General features: G+C 41.0%; 2 protein-coding genes and 1 non-coding gene across 3 annotated transcripts; all 3 read left to right on the top strand.

Annotated features, from left to right (window-relative positions):
• The first annotated feature begins 515 nt into the window (after positions 1 to 515).
• On the top strand, positions 516 to 7,386 carry LOC106598989 (calponin-2). The gene is made up of 7 exons (XM_014190023.3): positions 516 to 778; positions 3,633 to 3,754; positions 4,053 to 4,119; positions 4,492 to 4,629; positions 4,931 to 5,047; positions 5,503 to 5,649; positions 5,833 to 7,386. Exons 1-7 carry the CDS (start codon positions 716 to 718, stop codon positions 6,133 to 6,135), a joined length of 957 nt encoding a protein of 318 aa, XP_014045498.1. The 5' UTR covers positions 516 to 715; the 3' UTR covers positions 6,136 to 7,386.
• A 1,310-nt stretch (positions 7,387 to 8,696) lies between these two features.
• Positions 8,697 to 21,123, top strand: rig (ribosomal protein S15). Its single transcript, NM_001123531.1, has 4 exons — positions 8,697 to 8,705; positions 16,095 to 16,180; positions 16,622 to 16,856; positions 20,981 to 21,123. Exons 1-4 carry the CDS (start codon positions 8,703 to 8,705, stop codon positions 21,092 to 21,094), a joined length of 438 nt encoding a protein of 145 aa, NP_001117003.1. The 5' UTR covers positions 8,697 to 8,702; the 3' UTR covers positions 21,095 to 21,123.
• On the top strand, positions 16,236 to 16,368 carry LOC123741963 (small nucleolar RNA SNORA35). Its single transcript, XR_006769486.1, has one exon. It is a non-coding gene; the product is annotated as a small nucleolar RNA SNORA35 (small nucleolar RNA).
• Positions 21,124 to 21,179: the final 56 nt, after the last annotated feature.

The following is a 21,179-nucleotide window of genomic DNA, read 5'->3' as shown; positions in this document are numbered from 1 at the left end:
AAAACATCAGAATTGATCTGCCTTTCTGTCACTGAAGTGATATAAATGGACACTGAAATGACTTTACTTTTTTTATCAGTGTTTTTATGTTATTGTAGACAAAACTAACTGTGCTTTATAACAATGTAATAACACATGAATCATGATAATTGGTCTTATGTAGGCTAAACTAAAATATTCGGATAATTGCTTAATGCCGAAATGAATATTTTTTAACTATGTTCTCGTTTGGATGTAGCCTACTAGTGATATTAACATTCTCAGAATTCCAAAATGGATCAAATCCCTTGAACGAGCAAAGGGGGTAATTTACAAAAAATGTGTCTCAAGAGTAGTATCATTACGTCATTCAGTAGCTCGTTTTGGCATTCTTCTACTCAAACTTTTCCCGACCGTGATTCAAGACTCCCCGACTGCTGGTTGGACCATAGGATACTCCCATCATTCAGGAATGTGGGACTTTCCTTCCATATAAGGACTTTTTGATATCAATCACGAGTCACGACCTAGACTCAGAAAGGGAAAGGTGGAGCCTAAAATCGATTAACGAAGCGTACCCGTTCGTGTAAGCATTTTTATTGGTTGCAAGAAAAAAGAAAGGAAGTGTTTAGTTCACTCCGGAGTTTAACTGGAAGAGAAACGAAAATAAAAGTATTTGCACAAAGAAACTGATACAAAGTATCTATACGAAAAACAAAGTAACTCGTTTATAATAATGTCTGGCTCATCATTTAACCGAGGTCCTGCTTATGGGTTTTCTGCAGAAGTCAAAAGCAAGGTAAGTGTTCACGGAAGGGAGTAAAGTGGGAATGAATCATTTGCCTTATGGTAGTAGCCTATAGCGTTAGTGAGGTTTATTACGGAAAACTTGATTTATTTATTGAAACATGTGTTTGCCTACGTCTTTTAGGCTATGATGTTCTGCTGAGTGTAAAGATAATTACGTGGAACGGGCGAAGCTACTATATTTTGGAATGACCTAAATAAAGCGGAAAACTTTTATCAAATTACAAGTTTTACCGGCTGTGCACCAAGGCATATATGTTTGATAACACTGTTCATTAAATGACAAAATGATAAACCAGACGAAAGTTTTTTTAATTAAGTTGTTGGTTTACTTTTGGGAAGCGCTTAAAAGGGCATGGGCGTTGCCCGTGTTGGCAATGTATATTTTCTTGTGGTAAGTTAAAATCCCCATACGGTGCCATTACATAGACAAACTAGTCAGTACAACACTAGGTCTTTCATGCATCCATCCATGTCCCTGAGTTTGTCACCCATCCATAGGTCACACGGTCCTATCACGAGAACAACTGCTGCATCCTTCGCTGGGGTGGATTCGGTGAATGGCTGTTGTTGTGAGCAGTGCGCCAACGTGCGTACATTGACAATTGGCACCACAAAACAATCCAAATAGAAATATGTGCACTTTCAAAAGTAAACGTTGACAGGAGACCGTGCCAGTGTTTTCTGGTGGCAGGTAGCATAGCTGTTAGAGAGGCGAGCCAGCAAACAGATGGTTGCCAGTTCGAATCCCGGTCCGACTGGAAAAATGTCGGGAAGTGAAAAGGCAACCGGAGGTTTGCTTCTATCAAATAGGTTGGACCTTGTGTGTAATTGACCAATTAAGTGATATTAAACTTAATCTATCTGCAAGTGTCCTTCATCAATGACAGTGTGGATGGCACAACCAGGAGTTAACCTACTACTGTACCCCTTGGGCCAAATATAACTGTTTTATCACAAATTTACAGTGAAGATTTAGAGCGTTTGTTCCTGTACTTATTATTTTTTGTAATCGTGTGTTACGCTTTTACAGTGTAATAGGAGAAATGAAATTGAAACGCTTTGCAAAGTTCCCCAACCAGGCTCTTCACTTATGTAAATAGAGAATAATGACTAATATTATATTAGTTTAGTTTTTATCTTTCATATACAACAAACTTTACCCATCATGTTCCAAGTTATGTTATACAAAGCAATACTCAGGTCCCCACGTTACTACCCTGATCAGTTTAACTGCAGATTAGACATGGCAGGTACATGTGCATTATGTTCTTCTGTGTCTGAGACATAGCAATGTGTCTTTTTATACCACTGGCTGATTTATTGTTTGCATTCCTTGGCTGAGGCCTTATATTGGCGAGGGTTTTCCATTGGTCCTCAGAACACAGTGTATGGGTAGCCAAGTGGATGTAAAGCTGGTGGTTTCCTCTCATACCAATGAATGATGAACATTGTCTCTGGTATTTCCTGCCGTTAATGATGTAGCAATGTGAAGTATTGAAGTTTTGTTATTCAAGGAGTTTTTCCTCCTTGACAATATTAGATGATAGGTGAAATGATGGTTAACCCAGACGTCTAGTGGATCAGTTCCAACAAGACTACCAAATATGTTTTTTTGAGAACGTAATAGTGCTCCATGTTCAATCCATTTGATTTAAAGTCCTTCAACTCGGTGTCCTAACAGTCTCATTCCCCATGATCTAAATTGCGCCGCGGAATGAATTCCTTGAGTTCACCATGCCTCTCTAAATTACATCTTTCAAATGTCCTGTGGGCAATTAAGGCAGTCAATGTTGTTTTAATTTGGGGATAATCAAATGAAGCAAATATATAATGAGAGGACCGGTTTGCCCAGGAAGTCCTTTATTCAGTTGTACTTAAAGTTCCGCTTCACATTTTAAGTCTTGGAGGGAAATTTGTAGAGAATATTTTGACCCTATTCCTCAGTCTTTGGTATGTATTTGTAACTTCAACCTCAAAATGCATTATTTAGAGATGCTATAGAGGCCGTAAAAAAAAAATAACTTTCTGCACGAACATTGCAGTGTTTTTGCATTTCTATTTGTAGTAGCATTTTCATAGTAAGATCGACACTACAGATATGACGTTTTCTAAACGTTGCTTTTAGAGCCAGTTTCCATCTTCACACTTATTTCTTTTGAATATTTACTCAACCAAAGTATTTACAAATCAGGATAACACCCTCAACAAGGAATGCAGTGTCAAATTGCATAAAGTTTAACTCGCCCCTATACCATGCAGCTGCCTTCCTGTGCTTCAAGGAGATTTAAGTGGTTTACCAAACAGGATGTGTGCGCGTTTTGTGTTTGAGCTAATGTCAGTGTCGGCTCTGTAAGGGCTGTTAAACAGCAAGAATAACACACAAAGTTATCCCAATTGTTTGACACCGTGAATCATGGTTTTGGGGCCGCCCATAATAAACTCTTGAGAGAGAATTTCAACACGCACAAACGCATATTGTTTATTTTTTGCTGTGGTTCTGGAAATGAAAACCGCCCACTACCAAGTCATCAATTGATGATAAGTATTTCCAAAAAAACGTTAGTAGCACTTTGTTTATACGGGAAGTACCTGGTAAAATAGTAATTACACTGTAATAATCTATGAATTACTTGTTTCTTTGGGATTCATTCAAACAAGCAGCAATGGCCACCATTAGGTACCAGATAATTCTACACAATTGGTAACTATTTGAAGTACCCATTGGAAAGTTTTCTTCTAAGTACCAGTGGAAACATTACTGTAAAATAAAGTGTAACCGACATGTTGTGCAACTTTTTTCAAGATGTAAAGGTCTCCTATAATGAACTTTTGATCTTCCCCAGATTGCCGGAAAGTACGACCCTCAGAGAGAGGAGGAGCTAAAGGTCTGGATCGAGGATACGACAGGATGTGACATCGGGGAAGACTTCCAGAAAGGCCTGAAAAATGGTGTCATCTTGTGCAAGTATGTTTCTGAATGGGGCCAGGATCCGTCGTCATGTCCCAATGTGTACAATGTGGCTTTATTGACCCATTAAGCTACACATTTTATGGCACCAGCCAATGCATTCAACCAAAGACATCACTCATAAACGTTCTGCTAGCTACAACATTATACATCAAATCATACAATCCATTGCATATATCCTGTCTGTCCTCCTTGCTGTGGGTTTTACTGTAATATAGACCCTTTTCTCCTCTGATTCCTTCTGTTGCCTATGAGGTGCTGCAGTCTAAGTAAGAAAACTCTCTTCCTCCCCTAGACTGATCAACAAACTTCAACCTGGCTCTGTGAAAAAGATCAACTCATCCACCATGAACTGGCATCAGGTGAGCTGCTTGGATTGTTCTCTACGTGAACAGACTTGAACTGTACTTTACCAGCTGGTTTTACAGTTAGAGAATATATCTGAGCTGTTGTGCTGACCAAGCCTGTTTTTTTTTACTAGCTTAAAAGCAGAGTTAGATTATTATTATTAGAGGTGCAACTCTCTCGACCAGTGAGTTTACTGAAATATAATTTGGGTTAGAATATGAAATATAGTGAGACCTCTGTGTGCCAGAGATATCCTTTTAACTCAATGGCTTAATTCTTTGTGGTGATAGCCTCGTTATAGGTGTGACTTCCTAAAATCTACCTTCATGCAATTATTGAGAAGCTCTTTACTCATCTTATTTTCATATGCACTTGTCTGGTTCTAGCTGGAGAACATCACCAACTTCATCAAATCTATACAAATGTACGGCCTGAAGCCCCATGATATCTTTGAGGCCAACGACCTGTTTGAGAGTGGGAACATGACCCAGGTCCAGAGCACACTGCTGTCTCTCGCTGGCACGGTAAAAGTTTTTAAACAAATTTTTATGGTTGCATCCCTCATGAGAATCTTCTGTATTTGAACGGTGTAATTTCCACTTGCATGAATCGCTTGACCTTGCAGTAATGCTTTGTTCAACATGTCAGGTTTTGTCTTCGTAAAGATGTTCCAGAAGCTAAAATAATGGTGTCTCGTCTTCATCAACATATGGTGTCAGAAGCGGGATGTAAATACAGCCCCCTCCTGAATAAGCTCCTAGAATTGTCCAGTAAAATCTTGAGGCATCCAACAGTGACTGGATTTCTGTACACTTTCCCCTGCAGGCCAAGACCAAGGGCTGCCAGTCCCGAGTGGACATTGGGGTGAAGTACGCAGACAAACAGGAGAGGCTATTCGACGAGGAGAAGATGAAGGCCGGACAGTGTGTCATCGGACTGCAGGCAAGAGGGAATGTGTTGACAGTGATACCACTGAGGAGCATGTTGTTCTTTTTGCTGTTGCCAGCTCTGTTGCCGTCTTGCCAAACAAAACATCAGTAGCAAAGCTGACCAAGACATATTGCTAACAGCCTTTATAACAGGCTAAGGCAGAGACAGACTGGCATCCATGCTATTGTTCTTATAAAACTCATATTTCATTGAATTTTTTCATAACTTCTATTTGTTTTGGATATTTCTTATTGAAGGGTTGCATGTAGGGTTACATCAATGATTCCTAACTTTTACAAGCCCTTTGGCATGACTTCTATTTCAACCAAGAACAATATTGTTGATTTGATGATATCTACTCAGGCATTCTCGGTCTGTCTGAAGGTCTCCATCTAACTGGGGGTTGTAATTTTCCACTCATCCTTTGCTGTTTTCCTTTTATAACTGATATCTGTCTCTCTCCGCAGATGGGGACGAATAAGTGTGCCAGCCAGGCGGGCATGAATGCATACGGCACCAGGAGGCACCTCTACGATCCCAAGGCTCACATCCTGCCCCCCATGGACAACTCCACCATCAGTCTGCAAATGGGCACCAACAAGGGGGCCAGTCAGGTAAAAGTCCATGTGTAGAAAGCAAATGCAAGTTCTCTTTAATTTCACCATGTGTTAAAACTAAATCGAGTTATCAATATTGTCAATGGGGGACATAACTGCACTAGTAGACTTTGGCTTTTACTAATGGATTCTTATTTTAATTCACTGCTACATATGAATTAGTTATCTTCCTCTACTCAGGCTGGCATGACAGCTCCAGGAACCCGCCGTGCCATCTACGACCAGAAGCTGGGCACAGACAAATGTGACAACAGCACCATGTCACTGCAGATGGGCTCCAACGCAGGCGCCAATCAGAGCGGGCAGAACTTTGGCCTGGGTCGTCAGATCTACAACGCTAAGTACTGCCCCAAGAACGAGGAGGGCGAGGAGGAGCAGAATGGGGCCGGAGCCGAATATGTCCCTGACTACCAAGACGAGGGTTACCAAGAATACAAAGATGAAGCGGTGCCGGTGTACCAACAAGAGGGGACGGGTTATTAAGAGGGGACGGGTTATTAAGAGGGGACGGGTTATTAAGAGGGGACGGGTTATTAAGAGGGGACGGGTTATTAAGAGGGGACGGGTTATTAAGAGGGGACGGGTTATTAAGAGGGGACGGGTTATTAAGAGGGGAGTTGTGCTGGTTGAAAACAGAAGAAACATCAAGGAAGGCTTTTTCAAAGTTATTTGTTACATAGGATTTTCCGCCTTTTGGTTGATCTCCTTTTGGTATTGGACAATAGTGCCCTCTTGCCCTCATTTAAGCGCTGGTTAGGACCAATGTTAGACATATCTCACATGTACTATGCATTAGTAGGTTTTTATATTCCTGTTGAAATGGCTATGCTTATGTGTTTTTAAAGTGTAACCACTAAAGCCAGTACTGGTGTCTGGGCTGTGATTAGCTTTTTATATCCCAGTGATTAGCTTTTAGTAAAGTACCAAAGCCCTCTTGCCAGTTTCCCCCTCGACAACTGTTTGCCAACTAATGTAAATTGCTACATTTAAACGTTTATGCCAATAATTTTTTATCTTCAGGCAAATATTGCCTGTAATCCATCTTCGACAGGATCCAATAGAATTCAATTATTAAAAATCCTCATTTCAAAAATGGACTGTTCCATAGTTGTAATTTACCTATCCTTGTACCAAAGGTCATATTGTTAATGTAACCTATATACATTTATATTACCTTAATTGATGTGAATGTGAATTTGTGGTAATTGTTTGTGCCCATTCAGTATTTTTACTTGGTAGTATAAAAGACAACAAGATGTATCTGTTTGGACCATGGAAACGAACCACCATCCACTTTTTTATGTATGCCAACTTTCTTTGGAGGAAATATTTCCTTTGTTTGCCTAACCAGAACAACTGGAGCCAAGGTTGTTTTCTTTGGCTTAGAGTATCTTGAAAAAAAAACATTCAGGCTTTCAACATTCTGAGCTGGATACTGGATTCATTTTGTCAATTTTCTTCATTGTATAATGTTTTAATGGATTCACTGATGACTGATAAGAGGACCAAACATATTTTTTAACTCTGTCATTCAAAGTGATTATTTATATATAGTTTTGTTAAGTGTTTTGTACCGACTCTGAAGGGAAATTTGCTCTTACTACCTTTTTGGTTTTATATATATATTCCTTGGGCTTTCCTTTCGATCCATATTTTCATTATGAATAGAAACATTTATGAAAGTTGGGAAATATGTGTGAATAAAGTGTAATAAAGACGTACATTGTATACAAACCAGTCTGTGTCAATTAGTTACAATAATAGGGTGTCTCATTAGTTACATGGTTATCATACCTTCGGTTACGATCATTAGTACGTGTGGCTTTAATTAGAACATAAACAATGTCTGCATTCCATAGCCTAACATACTAATTGCATGGTATGTTAAATGCAGTGTTGAAGGCATGCAGTTTTGTAGGTGGGGGTTTTGAGTCATTTGGGTCACTGATGGAATAGAGAAGTACACTAAATTACCAAAAGTATGTGGACACCTGTTCGAACATCTCATTCCAAAATCATGGGCATTAATATGGTGTTTGTCCCACCTTTGCTGCTATAACAGCCTCCACTCTTCTGGGAAGGCTTTCCACTAGATGTTGGAACATTGCTGCGGGGACTTGCTTCCATTCAGCCACGAGCATGCTTCCAATTCATCCCAATGGGGTTGAGGTCAGGGCTCTGTGCTGGTCAGTCAAGTTCTTCCACACCAATCTCAACAAACCATTTCTGTATGGACCTCGCTTTGTGCCCTAGTGGCATTGTCATCTTGAAACAGGAAAGGGCCTTCCCCAAACTGTTGCCACAAAGTTGGAAGCACAGAATCGTCTTGATTCCAGCCATTACAATGAGCCCATCCTACTATAGCTCCTCCACCCAGCCTCCTCTGGTACCAGGTAAGGTGAGTTGATATAGAATTTCTTAGCATTTTTCATACAGACATACGGGTATTACATGTCTTGTTCTTGCACATGTTTGTTTCTAGGTTGTCCACCCACAGCAGAAGCTCTGTTGTACGGCACTTTGCAGTTTCAGAAGGCGATCACGCGGAGAAGAAAATTAAGATCTGGTACCGAAATCAGGACCTCTTTCTACATGATGTATTTATAGCTGGTGATTGACTTTATACGGCACATAATCAGGATAACATTGTACTGGGTATGAACATTATCAGGTGTGGTGGGCTGGGTGTCTTTAATAAAATGTGTTTTCTCTTACCACCTGCCTTTGTGTTATTCCATGCTAGATATATTTTTGTGTGACAGCTGTAATAAAAGATTACACAAATTGTTTAGCTGTTTGTTTTCATTTGGATATCTATAGAAGTATCCCGACTATGGTGAGTGACTTCAACTTGAATGGAAGTTGCACTGTTTGACGTTTGAGACTGATAAGATAAAAGTTAATTTTCTTGTACAATACCTCCACCTAATGGTCCAGTGAAATATACAAATATTTTGTCTGGCCGGAAATAGCCGGATGTCCCTGCGAGTCGCGCGATATTAGCACAAACGAGACTTCGGAACATTCTTTTCAACGGAACATCAGGCAAAATGGTAGGTGCCCAATTTTACAAGAATCCGAATTTGACCATCTATGTCCATCTCTGCTAAGTTATAATACCTTTTAATTATTAAACCATACAGTGCAATGTATCACTACGTATCAATCGATACATTGGTGAATTTTAGGATGAAACATTATTGACGCTACCACAAAGCTTGTGATGCATGTTAAGCTCATACGGTTGCCTGCAGTGCTAATGCTAGCTTGCTGTTTATTTACCGAGTCAGGTCTTGTCTTTTAGAGACATTTTTGTATTTTTTATTTATTTATTTAACCAGGTAGGCTAGTTGAGAACAAGTTCTCATTTACAACTGCGATCTGGCCAAGATGAAGCACAGCAGTTCGACACACAACAACACAGAGTTACACATGGAATAAATAAACATACAGTCAATAATACAGAAAAAGTCTATATACAGTGTGTGCAAGGGAGGTACGGCAATAAATAGGCCATGGTGGCGAAGTAATTACAATATACCAATTAAACACTGGAGTGATAGATGTGCAGAAGATGAATGTGGAAGTAGAGATACTGGGGTGAAAAGGAGCAAGATGCATAAATAAATACAGTATGGGATGAGGTAGTTGGATGGGCTATGTGCAGTGATCTGTGAGCTGCTCTGACAGCTGGTGCTTAAATCTAGTGAGGGAGATGGGAGGCTCCAGCTTCAGAGATTTTTGCAGTTCGTTCCAGTTATTGGCAGCAGAGAACTGTAAGGAAAGGCGGCCAAAGGAGGAATTGGCTTTGGGGGTGACCAGTGAGATATACTTGCTGGAGCGGGTGCAGCTATGGTGACCAGTGAGCTGAGATAAGGCGGAGCTTTACCTAGCAAAGACTTGTAGATGACCTGCAGCCAAAGGGTTAGGCGATGAGTATGAAGCGAGGGCCAGACAACAAGAGCATACAGGTCGCAGTGGTGGGTAGTATATGGGGTTTTGGTGACAAATCGGATGGCACTGTGATAGACTGCATCCAATTTGTTGAGTAGAGTGTTGGAGGCTATTTTGTAAATGACATCGCCGAAGTCAAGGATCGGTAGGGTGGTCAGTTTTACGAGGGTATGTTATAGAGGTCGACCGATTAATCGGAATGGCCGATTAATTAGGGCCGATTTCAAGTTTTCATAACAATCGGCCATCGGTATATTTGGACAGCGATTTGGCCGATTTATTATTTTTAATTTTTACACCTTTATTTAACTAGGCAGTTTATTTATTTAACTGTTATTTAACTAGGCAAGTCAGTTAAGAACACATTCTTATTTTCAATGACGGCCTAGGAACGGTGGGTTAACTGCCTTGTTCAGGGGCAGAACGACAGATTTTTACCTTGTCAGCTCAGGGATTCAATCTTGCAACCTTAAGTTAACTAGTCCAACGCTCTAACCACCTGCCTTACATTGCACTCCACGAGGAGCCTGCCTATTATGCGAATGCAGTAAGAAGCCAAGGTAAGTTGCTAGCTAGCATTAAACTTATCTTATAAAAATCAATCAATCATAATCACTAGTTAACTCACATGGTTGATGATATTACTAGTTTATCTAGCGTGTCCTTCGTTGCATATAATCGATGCGGTGCGCTTTTGCGAAAAAGGACTGTCGTTGCTCCAACGTATACCTAACCATAAACATCGATGCTTTTCTTAAAATCTATACACAAGTATATATTTTAAACCTGCATATTTAGTTAATATTGCCTGCTAACATGAATTTCTTTTAACTAGGAAAATTGTGTCACTTCTCTTGCAACAGAGTCAGGGTATATGCAGGGGTTTGGGCCGCCTGGCTTGTTGCGAACTGTGTGAAGACTATTTCTTCCTAACAAAGACAGCCAACTTCGCCAAATGGGGGATGATTTAACAAAAGCGCATTTGCGAAAAAAGCACAATCGTTGCACGACTGTACCTGACCATAAACATCAATGCCTTAAAATCAATACACAGAACTATATATTTTTAAACCTGCATATTTAGCAAAAATAAATCCAGGTTAGTAGGCAATATTAACCAGGTGAAATTGTGTTACTTCTCTTGCGTTCATTGCACGCAGAGTCAGGGTATATGCAACAGTTTGGGCCGCCTGGCTCGTTGCGAACTAATTTGCCAGAATTCTACATAATTATGACATAACATTGAAGGTTGTGCAATGTAACAGGAATATTTAGACTTATGGATGCCACCCATTAGATAAAATACGGAACGGTTCCGTATTTCACTGAAAGAATAAACGTTTTGTTTTCAAGATGATAGTTTCCGGATTCGACCATATTAATGACCTAAGGCTCGTATTTCTGTGTGTTATTATGTTATAATTGTCTATGATTTGATAGAGCAGTCTGACTGAGCGATGGTAGGCACCAGCAGGCTCGTAAGCATTCATTCAAACAGCACTTTTGTGGGTTTTGCTCTTCGCAATGCTTCAAACATTGCGCTGTTTATGACTTCAAACCTATCAACCCCCGAGATTAGGCTTATGTAACCGATGTGAAATGGCTAGCTAGTTAGCGGGGTGCACGCTAATAGCATTTCAAACGTCACTTGCTCTGAGACTTGGAGTAGTTGTTCCCCTTGCTCTGCATGGGTAACGCTGCTTCGAGGGTGGCTGTTGTCGATGTGTTCCTGGTTTGAGCCCAGGTAGGAGTGAGGAGAGGGACGGAAGCTATAACGTTAGCTTTCTTACAAGAAACATATTGCACTTTTACTTTCTTCTCCAACACTTTGTTTTTGCATTATTTAAACCAAATTGAAAATGTTTCATTATTTGAGGCTAAATTGATTTTATTGATTATTATATTAACCTCTATGGGCTAGGCGGGTCGAATTCGTCCCACCTACGTAACAGCCACTTGAAGCCTGTGGCGCGATTTTCAAAACCTTAAAAATCCTATTACTTCAATTTCTCAAACATATGACTATTTTACAGCTATTTAAAGACAAGACTCTCGTTAATCTAACCACACTGTCCGATTTCAAAAAGGCTTTACAACGAAAGCAAAACATTAGATTATGTCAGCAGAGTACCAAGCCAGAAATAATCAGACACCCATTTTTCAAGCTAGCATATAATGTCACAAAAACCCAGAAGACAGCTAAATGCAACACTAACCTTTGATGATCTTCGTCAGATGACAACCCTAGGACAATATGTTATACAATACATGCATGTTTTGTTCAATCAAGTTCATATTTATATCAAAAACCAGCTTTTTACATTAGCATGTGACGTTCAGAACTAGCATACCCCCCCCGCAAACTTCCGGGGAATTCGCTAACATTTTACTAAATTACTCACGATAAACGTTCACAAAAAGCATAACAATTATTTTAAGAATTATAGATACAGACCTCCTCTATGCACTCGATATGTCCGATTTTAAAATAGCTTTTTGGTGAAAGCACATTTTGCAATATTCTAAGTACATAGCCCAGGCATCACGGGCTAGCTATTTAGACACCCGGCAAGTTTAGCACTCACCATAATCATATTTACTATTATACAAGTTTGATTACCTTTTGTTGTCTTCGTCAGAATGCACTCCCAGGACTGCTACTTCAATAACAAATGTTGGTTTGGTCCAAAATAATCCATCGTTATATCCGAATAGCGGCGTTTTGTTCGTGCGTTCTAGACACTATCCGAAATGGTAAAGAAGGGTCGAGCGCATGGCGCAATTCGTGACAAAAAAATTCTAAATATTCCATTACCGTACTTCGAAGCATGTCAACCGCTGTTTAAAATCAATTTTTATGCCATTTTTCTCGTAGAAAAGCGATAATATTCCGACCGGGAATCTCCTTTTCGGCAAACAGAGGAAAAAAATCACAAAGACGGGGGCGGTCAGGTCACGCGCCTAAGCCCAGAGTCCCTTGATCGGCCACTTGAGAAAGGCGATAATGTGTTTCAGCCTGGGGCTGGGATGACGACATTCAGGTTTTTCCCAGGCTCTGAGCGCCTATGGACGACGTAGGAAGTGTCACGTTAGAGCAGAGATCCTTAGTAAAAGATAGAGATGGCAAAGAAGTTCCAGAAATGGTCAGACAGGCCACTTCCTGTAAAGGAATCTCTCAGGTTTTGACCTGCCATTTGAGTTCTGTTATACTCACAGACACCATTCAAACAGTTTTAGAAACTTTAGGGTGTTTTCTATCCATATGTAATAAGTATATGCATATTCTAGTTACTGGGTAGGAGTGGTAACCAGATTAAATCGGGTACGTTTTTTATCCAGCCGTGTCAATACTGCCCCCTAGCCCTAACAGGTTAAGTTAAAATAAGTGTTCATTCAGTATTGTTGTAATTGTCATTACAAATACATATATATATATTTTTTTAAATCAACCGATTAATCGGTATCGGCTTTTTTTGGTCCTGCAATAATCGGCGTTGAAAAGTCATAATCGGTCGACCTCTATTATTTTTGGCAGCATGAGTGAAGGATGCTTTGTTGCGAAATAGGAAGCCGATTCTAGATGTAATTTTGGATTGGAGATGCTTAACCTCTTGGGGCTAGGTGGGACGCTAGCGTGCCACCCGTGGTGCACTCCATCAACAGCAGGTGCATTTCAAGAGCGGCAAATTTGAATCCAAATAAATGTCAAAATTCAAATTTTTCAAAAATACAACTATTTTACACCATTTGAAAGATAAACATCTCCTTAATCTAACCACGTTTTACGATTTCAAAAAGGTTTTACGGCGAAAGCATAAATTTAGAGTATGTTAGGACAGTACATTTACAAGAGTTGTGTGTAATGTTTTGTCAAGTCAAAGACAGGGTCACCAAAACCATAAAACCAGCTAAAATGATGCACTAACCTTTTACAATCTCCATCAGATGACACTCCTAGGACATTATGTTAGACAATGCATGCATTTTTAGTTCTATCAAGTTCATATTTATATACAAAAACAGCGTTTTACTATGGCATTGATGTTGAGGAAATCGTTTCCCTCCAATAACCGGCAGTCAAGTCAGCGTCACAAATTAAATAATTAAAATTAGAAAACATTGGTAAAATATTATATTGTCATTTAAAGAATTATAGATTTACATCTCTTGAACTCAATCAACTTGCCAGATTTAAAAATAACCTTACTGGGAAATCACACTTTGCAATAATCTGAGCACTGCGCCCAGAAAAATACGCGTTGCGATACAGACTAGACGTCATGTTGGGGAGATCTAAAATCTAAAATACTATGTAAATAATCCATTACCTTTGATTCTCTTCATCAGATGTCACTTCCAGGTATCACAGGTCCATAACGAATGTAGTTTTGTTCAAAAAAGCTCATCATTTATGTCCAAAAATCTCCGTCTCGTTAGCACATGATGTAAGCCAGCCGGACTTCTCGTCACGAACGAGGGGAAAAAATATATTTCCGTTCGTTCAAACATGTCAAACGTTGTATAGCATAAATCATTAGGGCCTTTTTTAACCAGAACATGAATAATATTCAAGGTGGACGAATGCATACTCTTTTATAACGTATTGGAACGAGGGTACCCAACATGAACTCGCGCGCCAGGTGTCTAATGGGACATCATCGTTCCATGGCTCTTGTTCGGTCAGATCTCCCTCCAGAAGACTCAAAACACTTTGTAAAGGCTGGTGACATCTAGTGGAAGCAATAGGAAGTGCCAAAATATTCCTAAGCCCCTGTGTTTTTCAATGGGATAGGTTTAAAGTCAATACAACACATCAGGTATCCACTTCCTGTCAGAAAATGTCTCAGGGTTTTGCCTGCCAAATGAGTTCTGTTATACTCACAGACACCATTCAAACTGTTTTAGAAACTTTAGAGTGTTTTCTATCCATATATAATAAGTATATGCATATTCTAGTTACTGGGTAGGATTAGTAACCAGATTAAATCGGGTACATTTTTTTTATCCAGACGTGCAAATGCTGCCCCCTAGCCCTAACAGGTTAATATGAGTCTGGAAGGAGAGTTTACAGTCTAGCCAGACACCTAGGTATTTGTAGTTGTGCACATATTCTAAGTCAGAACCATCCAGAGTAGTGATGCTGGACGGTCGGGCAGGTGCGGGCAGCGATCGGTTGAAGAGCATGCATTTAGTTTAACTTGCATTTTAAGAGTAGTTGGAGGCCACGGAAGGAGAGTTGTATGGCATTGAAGCTCGTCTGGAGGTTAGTTAACACAGTGTCCAAAGAAGGGCCAGAGGTATACAGAATGGTGTTGTCTGCGTAGAGGTGGATCAGAGAATCACCAGCAGCAAGAGTGACGTCATTGATGTATACAGAGAAGAGAGTCGGCCCGAGAATTGAACCCTGTGGTACCCCATTAGAGACTGCCAGAGGCCCTCTGATTTGACACACTGAACTCCATCTGAGAAGTAGTTGATGAACCAGGTGAGGCAGTTATTTGCGAAACCAAGGTTGTTGAGTCTGCCGATAAGAATGTGGTGATTGACAGAGTCGAAAGCCTTGGCCAGGTCGATGAATACGGCTGCACAGTAATGTCTCTTATCGATGGCGGTTATGATATTGTTTAGGACCATGAGCTTGGCTGAGGTGTACCCATGACCAGCTCTGAAACCAGATTGCATAGCGGAGAAGGTACGGTGGGATTCGAAATGTTCGGTAATCTGTTTAACTAGGCTTTCGAAGACCTTAGAAAGTCGGGTAGGATAGATATAGGTCTGTAGCAGTTTGGGTCTAGAGTGTCTCCCCCTTTTGAAGAGGGGGATGATCGCGGCAGCTTTCCATTCTTTGGGAATTTCAGACGATACGAAGAGGTTGAACAGGCTAGTAATGGGGGTTGCAACAATTTCGGCAGATAATTTTAGAGAGGGTCCAGATTGTCTAGCCCGGCTGATTTGTAGGGGTCCAGATTTTGCAGCTTTTTCAGAACATCAGCTATCTGGATTTGGGTGAAGGAGAAATGGGGGAGGTTTGGGCGAGTTGCTGTGGGGAGTGCAGGGCAGTTGACCGGGGTAGGGGTAGCCAAGTGGAAAGCATGGCCAGCCGTAGAAAAATGCTTATTGAAATTCTCAATTGTAGTGGAATTATCAGTGGTGACAGTGTTTCCTAGCCTCAGTGCAGTGGGCAGCTGGGGGGAGGTGCTCTTATTCTCCATGGACTTTAGTGTCCCAGAAGTTTTTGGAGTTTATGCTACAGGATGCAAATTTCTGTTTGAAAAAGCTAGCCTTAGCTTTCCTAACTGCCTGTGTATATTGGTTCCTAACTTCCCTGAAAAGTTGCATATCACAGGGATTCCGAAGTAAGCACGACAGCACTCTAACACATAGTGGCTATAACTGTTATTATGTTACTAATGAACGTGTCATTTTAACACTCGCTTTCGTTGGCCCTCAATATCCACTGTGTTAAAGTAGTTTGCGTGATTTCCTAGGCGGATGTCGAGATCAAGAAGAAGCGTACCTTCAGGAAGTTCACCTACAGAGGTGTGGACCTGGACCAGCTTCTGGACATGTCCTAGTGAGTAAATCAATTCATCCAGTAAATGCGCCACTACATTTGTCAATATTGCTGTTTGCATTGTGGTATGTCGGTGAAAGCTCAGCACTTTCTGAGTGTAACCATTATACCAATGCTAGATGAACCCCATCTTGCAGAAGGGTGAGGTCTGACAGTGGCGTTCTCTCTTTCGAAAGTTGGGTACATTATTATGGCAACTGGTATGCTGTGTTCCATTTTCATTCGTTTTCTCAATTTTGCTTGTAATACAATACATATTGTTACATAATTAGTTGGACTATGACTAAATATGTAAAACTCTAAAGGCCATTTTGGTACATTCTGGATTCATTTAAATGTTTAATTAACTTCCCTGTAGAAGTCTCCAGTCTGCTATTTGGACCTGATGCTTAATGTTAATCTGAAAGTATGCCTGACTGCATCATGCCTCCTCTCCTCCAGTGAACAGCTGATGCAGCTGTACTGCGCCCGCCAGAGGAGGAGACTTAACCGTGGCCTTCGCCGCAAGCAGCAGTCCCTCCTGAAGCGCCTGCGTAAGGCCAAGAAGGAGGCTCCCCCGATGGAGAAGCCCGAGGTGGTGAAGACTCACCTTAGGGACATGGTCATCCTGCCTGAGATGGTTGGCTCCATGGTCGGAGTGTACAACGGCAAGACCTTCAACCAGGTTGAAATCAAGGTGAGGTTTTGGGAAAGATCTGTGGGTAGGCTTGGGCGGTTTCCAGATTGTCATACCTTCATAACAACCTTGTGGTGTCCTGGGATATTTGGTAATACCGACACTGAACACAAGGGGAGCTATTTTGGGGCCCCGGGTGGAGCAGCGGTCTGGCGGCGCACAATTTGGCCCAGCGTTGTCCGGATTTGGTCTGGCATTGTAATTAAGGATTTGTTCTTAACTGACTTGCCTAGTAAAAAAATTAAAATAACTTTTTTTCTAACCTCACTGAGCCTCTAATCCAAAGGTTAGCAATGCTAATAGGATCATGTAAAATTCCATATTGAATGCTAGCTAAATGCTAAAGAGCGCATTGTGAACATTTTATAGTCTCTGACATTAACTATTTACAGTACAGACATCCCAGCTCATAGTTATACAAGGAAGGCTTTTGATCCAAAAGGAGATTCTCTGCTGTTACCAAGAGAAGTTTGGTTTTGCGAGAAGCTAACCAGGTAGCACGATACCAAATGCACAACTGCATAGCAGTTAGTACATTTCAGACAGTTAATGTAATAATAATAAGACACTACATGGCCAAAAGTATGTGGACACCCCTTCAAGTTGTTGTATTCAACTATTTCAGCCACACCCGTTGCTGACAGGTGTTTAACCTCTGTGGGGTATGTGGGACGCTATTCAACAGCCAGTGAAATAGCAGGGCGGAAAATTCAAAACAACAAAAATCTCATAATTCAAATTTCTCAAACATACAACTATTATATCCCATTTTAAAGATACACTTCTCATTAATCCAACCACATTGTCCGATTTCAAAAAGGCTTTATGGCGAAAGCATAACATTAGATTATGTTAGGACAGCGCTGAGACAAGAAAAACCACACAGCCATTCTCCAAGCAAGGAGAGGCGTCACAAAAACCAGAAATACAGCTAAAATTAATCACTAACCTTTGACGATCTTCATCAGATGACACTCCCAGGACTCAATGTTACACAATACATGTATGTTTTGTTCGATAAAGTTTATATTTATATCCAAAAACCCCATTTTACATTGGCGCGTGATGTTCAGAAAATGTTTTGCCTCCAAAACATCCGGTGAATGAGCACATCAATTTACAAAAATACTCATCATAAACGTTGATAAAATTTACAACAGTTATTGAAAGAATTATACACTTCTCCTTAATGCAACCGCTATGTCAGATTTCAAAATAGCTTTACAGCGAAAGCACATTGTTCAATATTCTGAGTACAGAGCTCAGCCATCAAAGCAAGCTATACAGTTACCCGCCAGGTTCTGGAGTCAACAAAACTCAGAAATAGTATTATAAATCTTCACTTACCTTTGCTGATCTTCGTCGGAATGCACTCCCAGGACTCCCACTTCCACAAGAAATGTTAGTTTTGTTCGTTAAACTCCATATTTATGTCCAAATACCTCTGTTTTGTTCGCGTTCAGATCACTATTCCAAAGGCACTATGTGCGAGCGCAAAACCCTAGATGAAAAGTCAAAAAGTTCCATTACCGTTCGTAGAAACATGTCAAACGATGTTTACAATCAATCCTTAGGGTCTTTTTATCATAAATATTCAATAATATTCCAACCGGACAATAGCGTATTCATTACAGAGGAAAAATTAGGAACGGTGCGCCTGTGTGACAGCGCAATAAACAACTCATTCGCCTCAGGCAGTCCACTTGTTGAGTCGGCTCTTATTCTCTCCCCAGTAACAGTAGAAGCATGAAACAAGGTTCTAAAGACTGTTGACATCTAGTGGAAGCCTTAGGAAGTGCCAAATGAACCCTAAGTCACTGTGTACTGTATAGGCAATCACTTGAAAAACTACAAACCTCAGATTTCCACACTTCCTGGTTGGATTTTTCTCAGGTTTTTGCCTGCCATAGGAGTTCTGTTATACTCACAGACATCATTCAAACAGTTTTAGAAACTTCTGAGTGTTTTCTATCCAAATCTACTAATAATATGCATATCCTACCTTCTGAGCCTGAGTAGCAGGCAGTTTACTACGGGCACGCCTTACATCCGGACGTCAAAATACTTCCCCCTACCCTAGAGAAGTTCAAATCAAGCACACAGCCATGCAATCTCCATAGACAAACATTGGCAGTAGATTAGCCCGAACTGAAGAGCTCAGTGACTCAACGTGGCACCGTCAGGATGCCACCTTTCCAACAAGTCAGTTTGTCTATTTTCTCCCCTGCTAGAGCTGCCCCAGTCAACTGTAAGTGCTGTTATTATGAAGTGGAAACGTCTAGGAGCAATAACGGCTCAGCCGCGAAGTGGTAGGCCACACAAGTTTATTTATTTAACTGTTATTTAACTAGGCAAGTCAGTTAAGAACAAATTCTTATTTTCAATGACGGCCTAGGAACAGTGGGTTAACTGCCTTGTTCAGGGGCAGAAGGACAGATTTTTACCATGTCAACTCAGGGATTTGATCTTGCAACCTTTCGGTTAATAGTCCAACACTCTAACCACTAGGCTACCTGCCCCCACAAGCTCACAGAACAGGACCGCCGAGTGCTGAAACATGTAGCGCATAAATCTTGTCTGTCCTCGGTTGCAACACTCACTACCAAGTTCCAAACTGCCCCTGGAAGCAACTTCAGTACAATAACCGTTTCTTGGGAGCTTCATGAAATGGGTTTCCATGGCCGAGCAGCCGCACACAAGCCTAAGATCACCATGCGCAATGTCAAGACTCTGCTGGAGTAGTGTAAAGCTCGCTGCCATTGGACTCTAGAGCAGTGGAACCGTGTTCTCTGTGGTGATGAATCACGCTTCGCCATCTGGCAGTCCGATAGACGAATCTGGGTGGTTTGGCAGGTGCCAGGAGAACACTACCTGCCCAAATGCATAGTACCGACTGTGAAGTTTGGTGGAGAATGAATAATGATCTGTGGCTGTTTTTCATGGTTTGGGCTAAGCCCCTTAGTTCCAATGAAGGGAAGTGACCTTTTAGATTCTGTGCTTCTAACTTTGTGGCAATGGTTTGGGGAAGGCCCTTTCCTGTTTCAGCATGACAATACCCCTGTGCACAAAGCGAGGTCCATACAGAAATGGTTTGTTGAGATTGGTGTGGAAGAACTTGACTGGCCTGCACAGAGCCCTGACCTCAACCCCATCGAACAATTTTGGGGTGAATTGGAACACAGACTGCAAGCCAGGCCTAATCGCCCAACATCAGTGCCCGGCCTCACTAATGCTCTTGTGGCTCAATGGAAGCAAGTCCCTGCAGCAATGTTCTTCCTAGTGGAAAGCCTTTCCAGAAGAGTGAAGGCTGTTATATCAGCAAAGGGGGGACCATTTACAGCAAAGGAACTCCATTTTATTACCTTTATTTATACAGGTTTTTCTCATTGAGATAACATCTCTTTTCCAGGAGAGACCTAGTCCATATCAATGCCCATGATTTTGGAATGAGATTTTTGACACGTGTCCACATACTTTTGGCATTGTAGTGTATCTAGCTGGCAAACATTTAGTTGTGAATTCCATACTATAACTAGATCACCTGGTGCGTGCTGCACAACAGTGAGTGACTGAAGGCTCCGGTCTCGTCACTGTGCTTGTAAACAAACACCGTGTTACTGGGGACTACCAGTATGCTTCTTAATGAATATGTGACGGGTGAAATGACGAACTCAATCTGCTTTATCGCCTAGTTAAAAAGTAACGACGAATATGCACATTCATTAAACTTCAAATCTAGTTTTAATTGGTATGGAAAAACCTTCCCGTGGCTGTTTCCAAATTCCCCGGTATACCGCCCAAGCCTACTAGACACCACAATGGCCCCTCCCAAGATTACGATTGTAAATAACTTTTTGCTAGGGATTTCGCATCCATTGACCTGCATGTCACTTGGCTATTACTTTATTTGCCTCACTGTATTTTTGAAGCCTTCGGTAACAATCAGATTTTTGTGTGGTCCCTAAATGTTTTGGTCCTGCATCAGTTTTGGCCTTAAAAGTTTTATGTCTAAATCTGCATGCAGAGGCTGTCGGTGCACAATGTACTGTGGTAGTTGTGGAACAGGTGTATTCTAGTGACAGGATTGTCCTGCTCTGTACTAACAATTTTACTTCTCTCTCCAGCCTGAGATGTGCGGCCACTACCTGGGGGAGTTCTCTATCACCTACAAGCCAGTCAAGCACGGTCGCCCCGGTATCGGAGCTACACATTCTTCCCGTTTCATCCCACTGAAATAGAAGGGCTGCTCTCTTTGTATAAATAAAAATGAGGTCCCCACACTTTTCTGTTGGCTTTTAATTTAAACATGATTTGTTCTGTTTG

This window comes from Salmo salar, chromosome 03, assembly GCF_965601325.2.
Source record: "Salmo salar chromosome 03, fSalSal1, whole genome shotgun sequence".
Taxonomy (NCBI): Eukaryota; Metazoa; Chordata; class Actinopteri; order Salmoniformes; family Salmonidae; genus Salmo; species Salmo salar.
The sequence above is the reverse complement of the archived record's forward strand: the minus strand, read 5'-3'. Positions and strand labels throughout refer to the sequence as shown.

What these genes read in the sequence shown, in the direction of transcription:
- LOC106598989 (XM_014190023.3), top strand. Translation starts at nt 716, where the DNA reads ATGTCTGGCTCATCATTTAACCGAGGTCCTGCTTATGGGTTTTCTGCA. An exon ending in AATGGTGTCATCTTGTGCAA is followed by an intron (nt 3,755 to 4,052) that starts GTATGTTTCTGA and finishes TTCCTCCCCTAG; the next exon opens with ACTGATCAACAAACTTCAAC. An exon ending in AGTGTGTCATCGGACTGCAG is followed by an intron (nt 5,048 to 5,502) that starts GCAAGAGGGAAT and finishes CTCTCTCCGCAG; the next exon opens with ATGGGGACGAATAAGTGTGC.
- rig (NM_001123531.1), top strand. An exon ending in CAGCTTCTGGACATGTCCTA is followed by an intron (nt 16,181 to 16,621) that starts GTGAGTAAATCA and finishes CCTCTCCTCCAG; the next exon opens with TGAACAGCTGATGCAGCTGT. An exon ending in TCAACCAGGTTGAAATCAAG is followed by an intron (nt 16,857 to 20,980) that starts GTGAGGTTTTGG and finishes TTCTCTCTCCAG; the next exon opens with CCTGAGATGTGCGGCCACTA.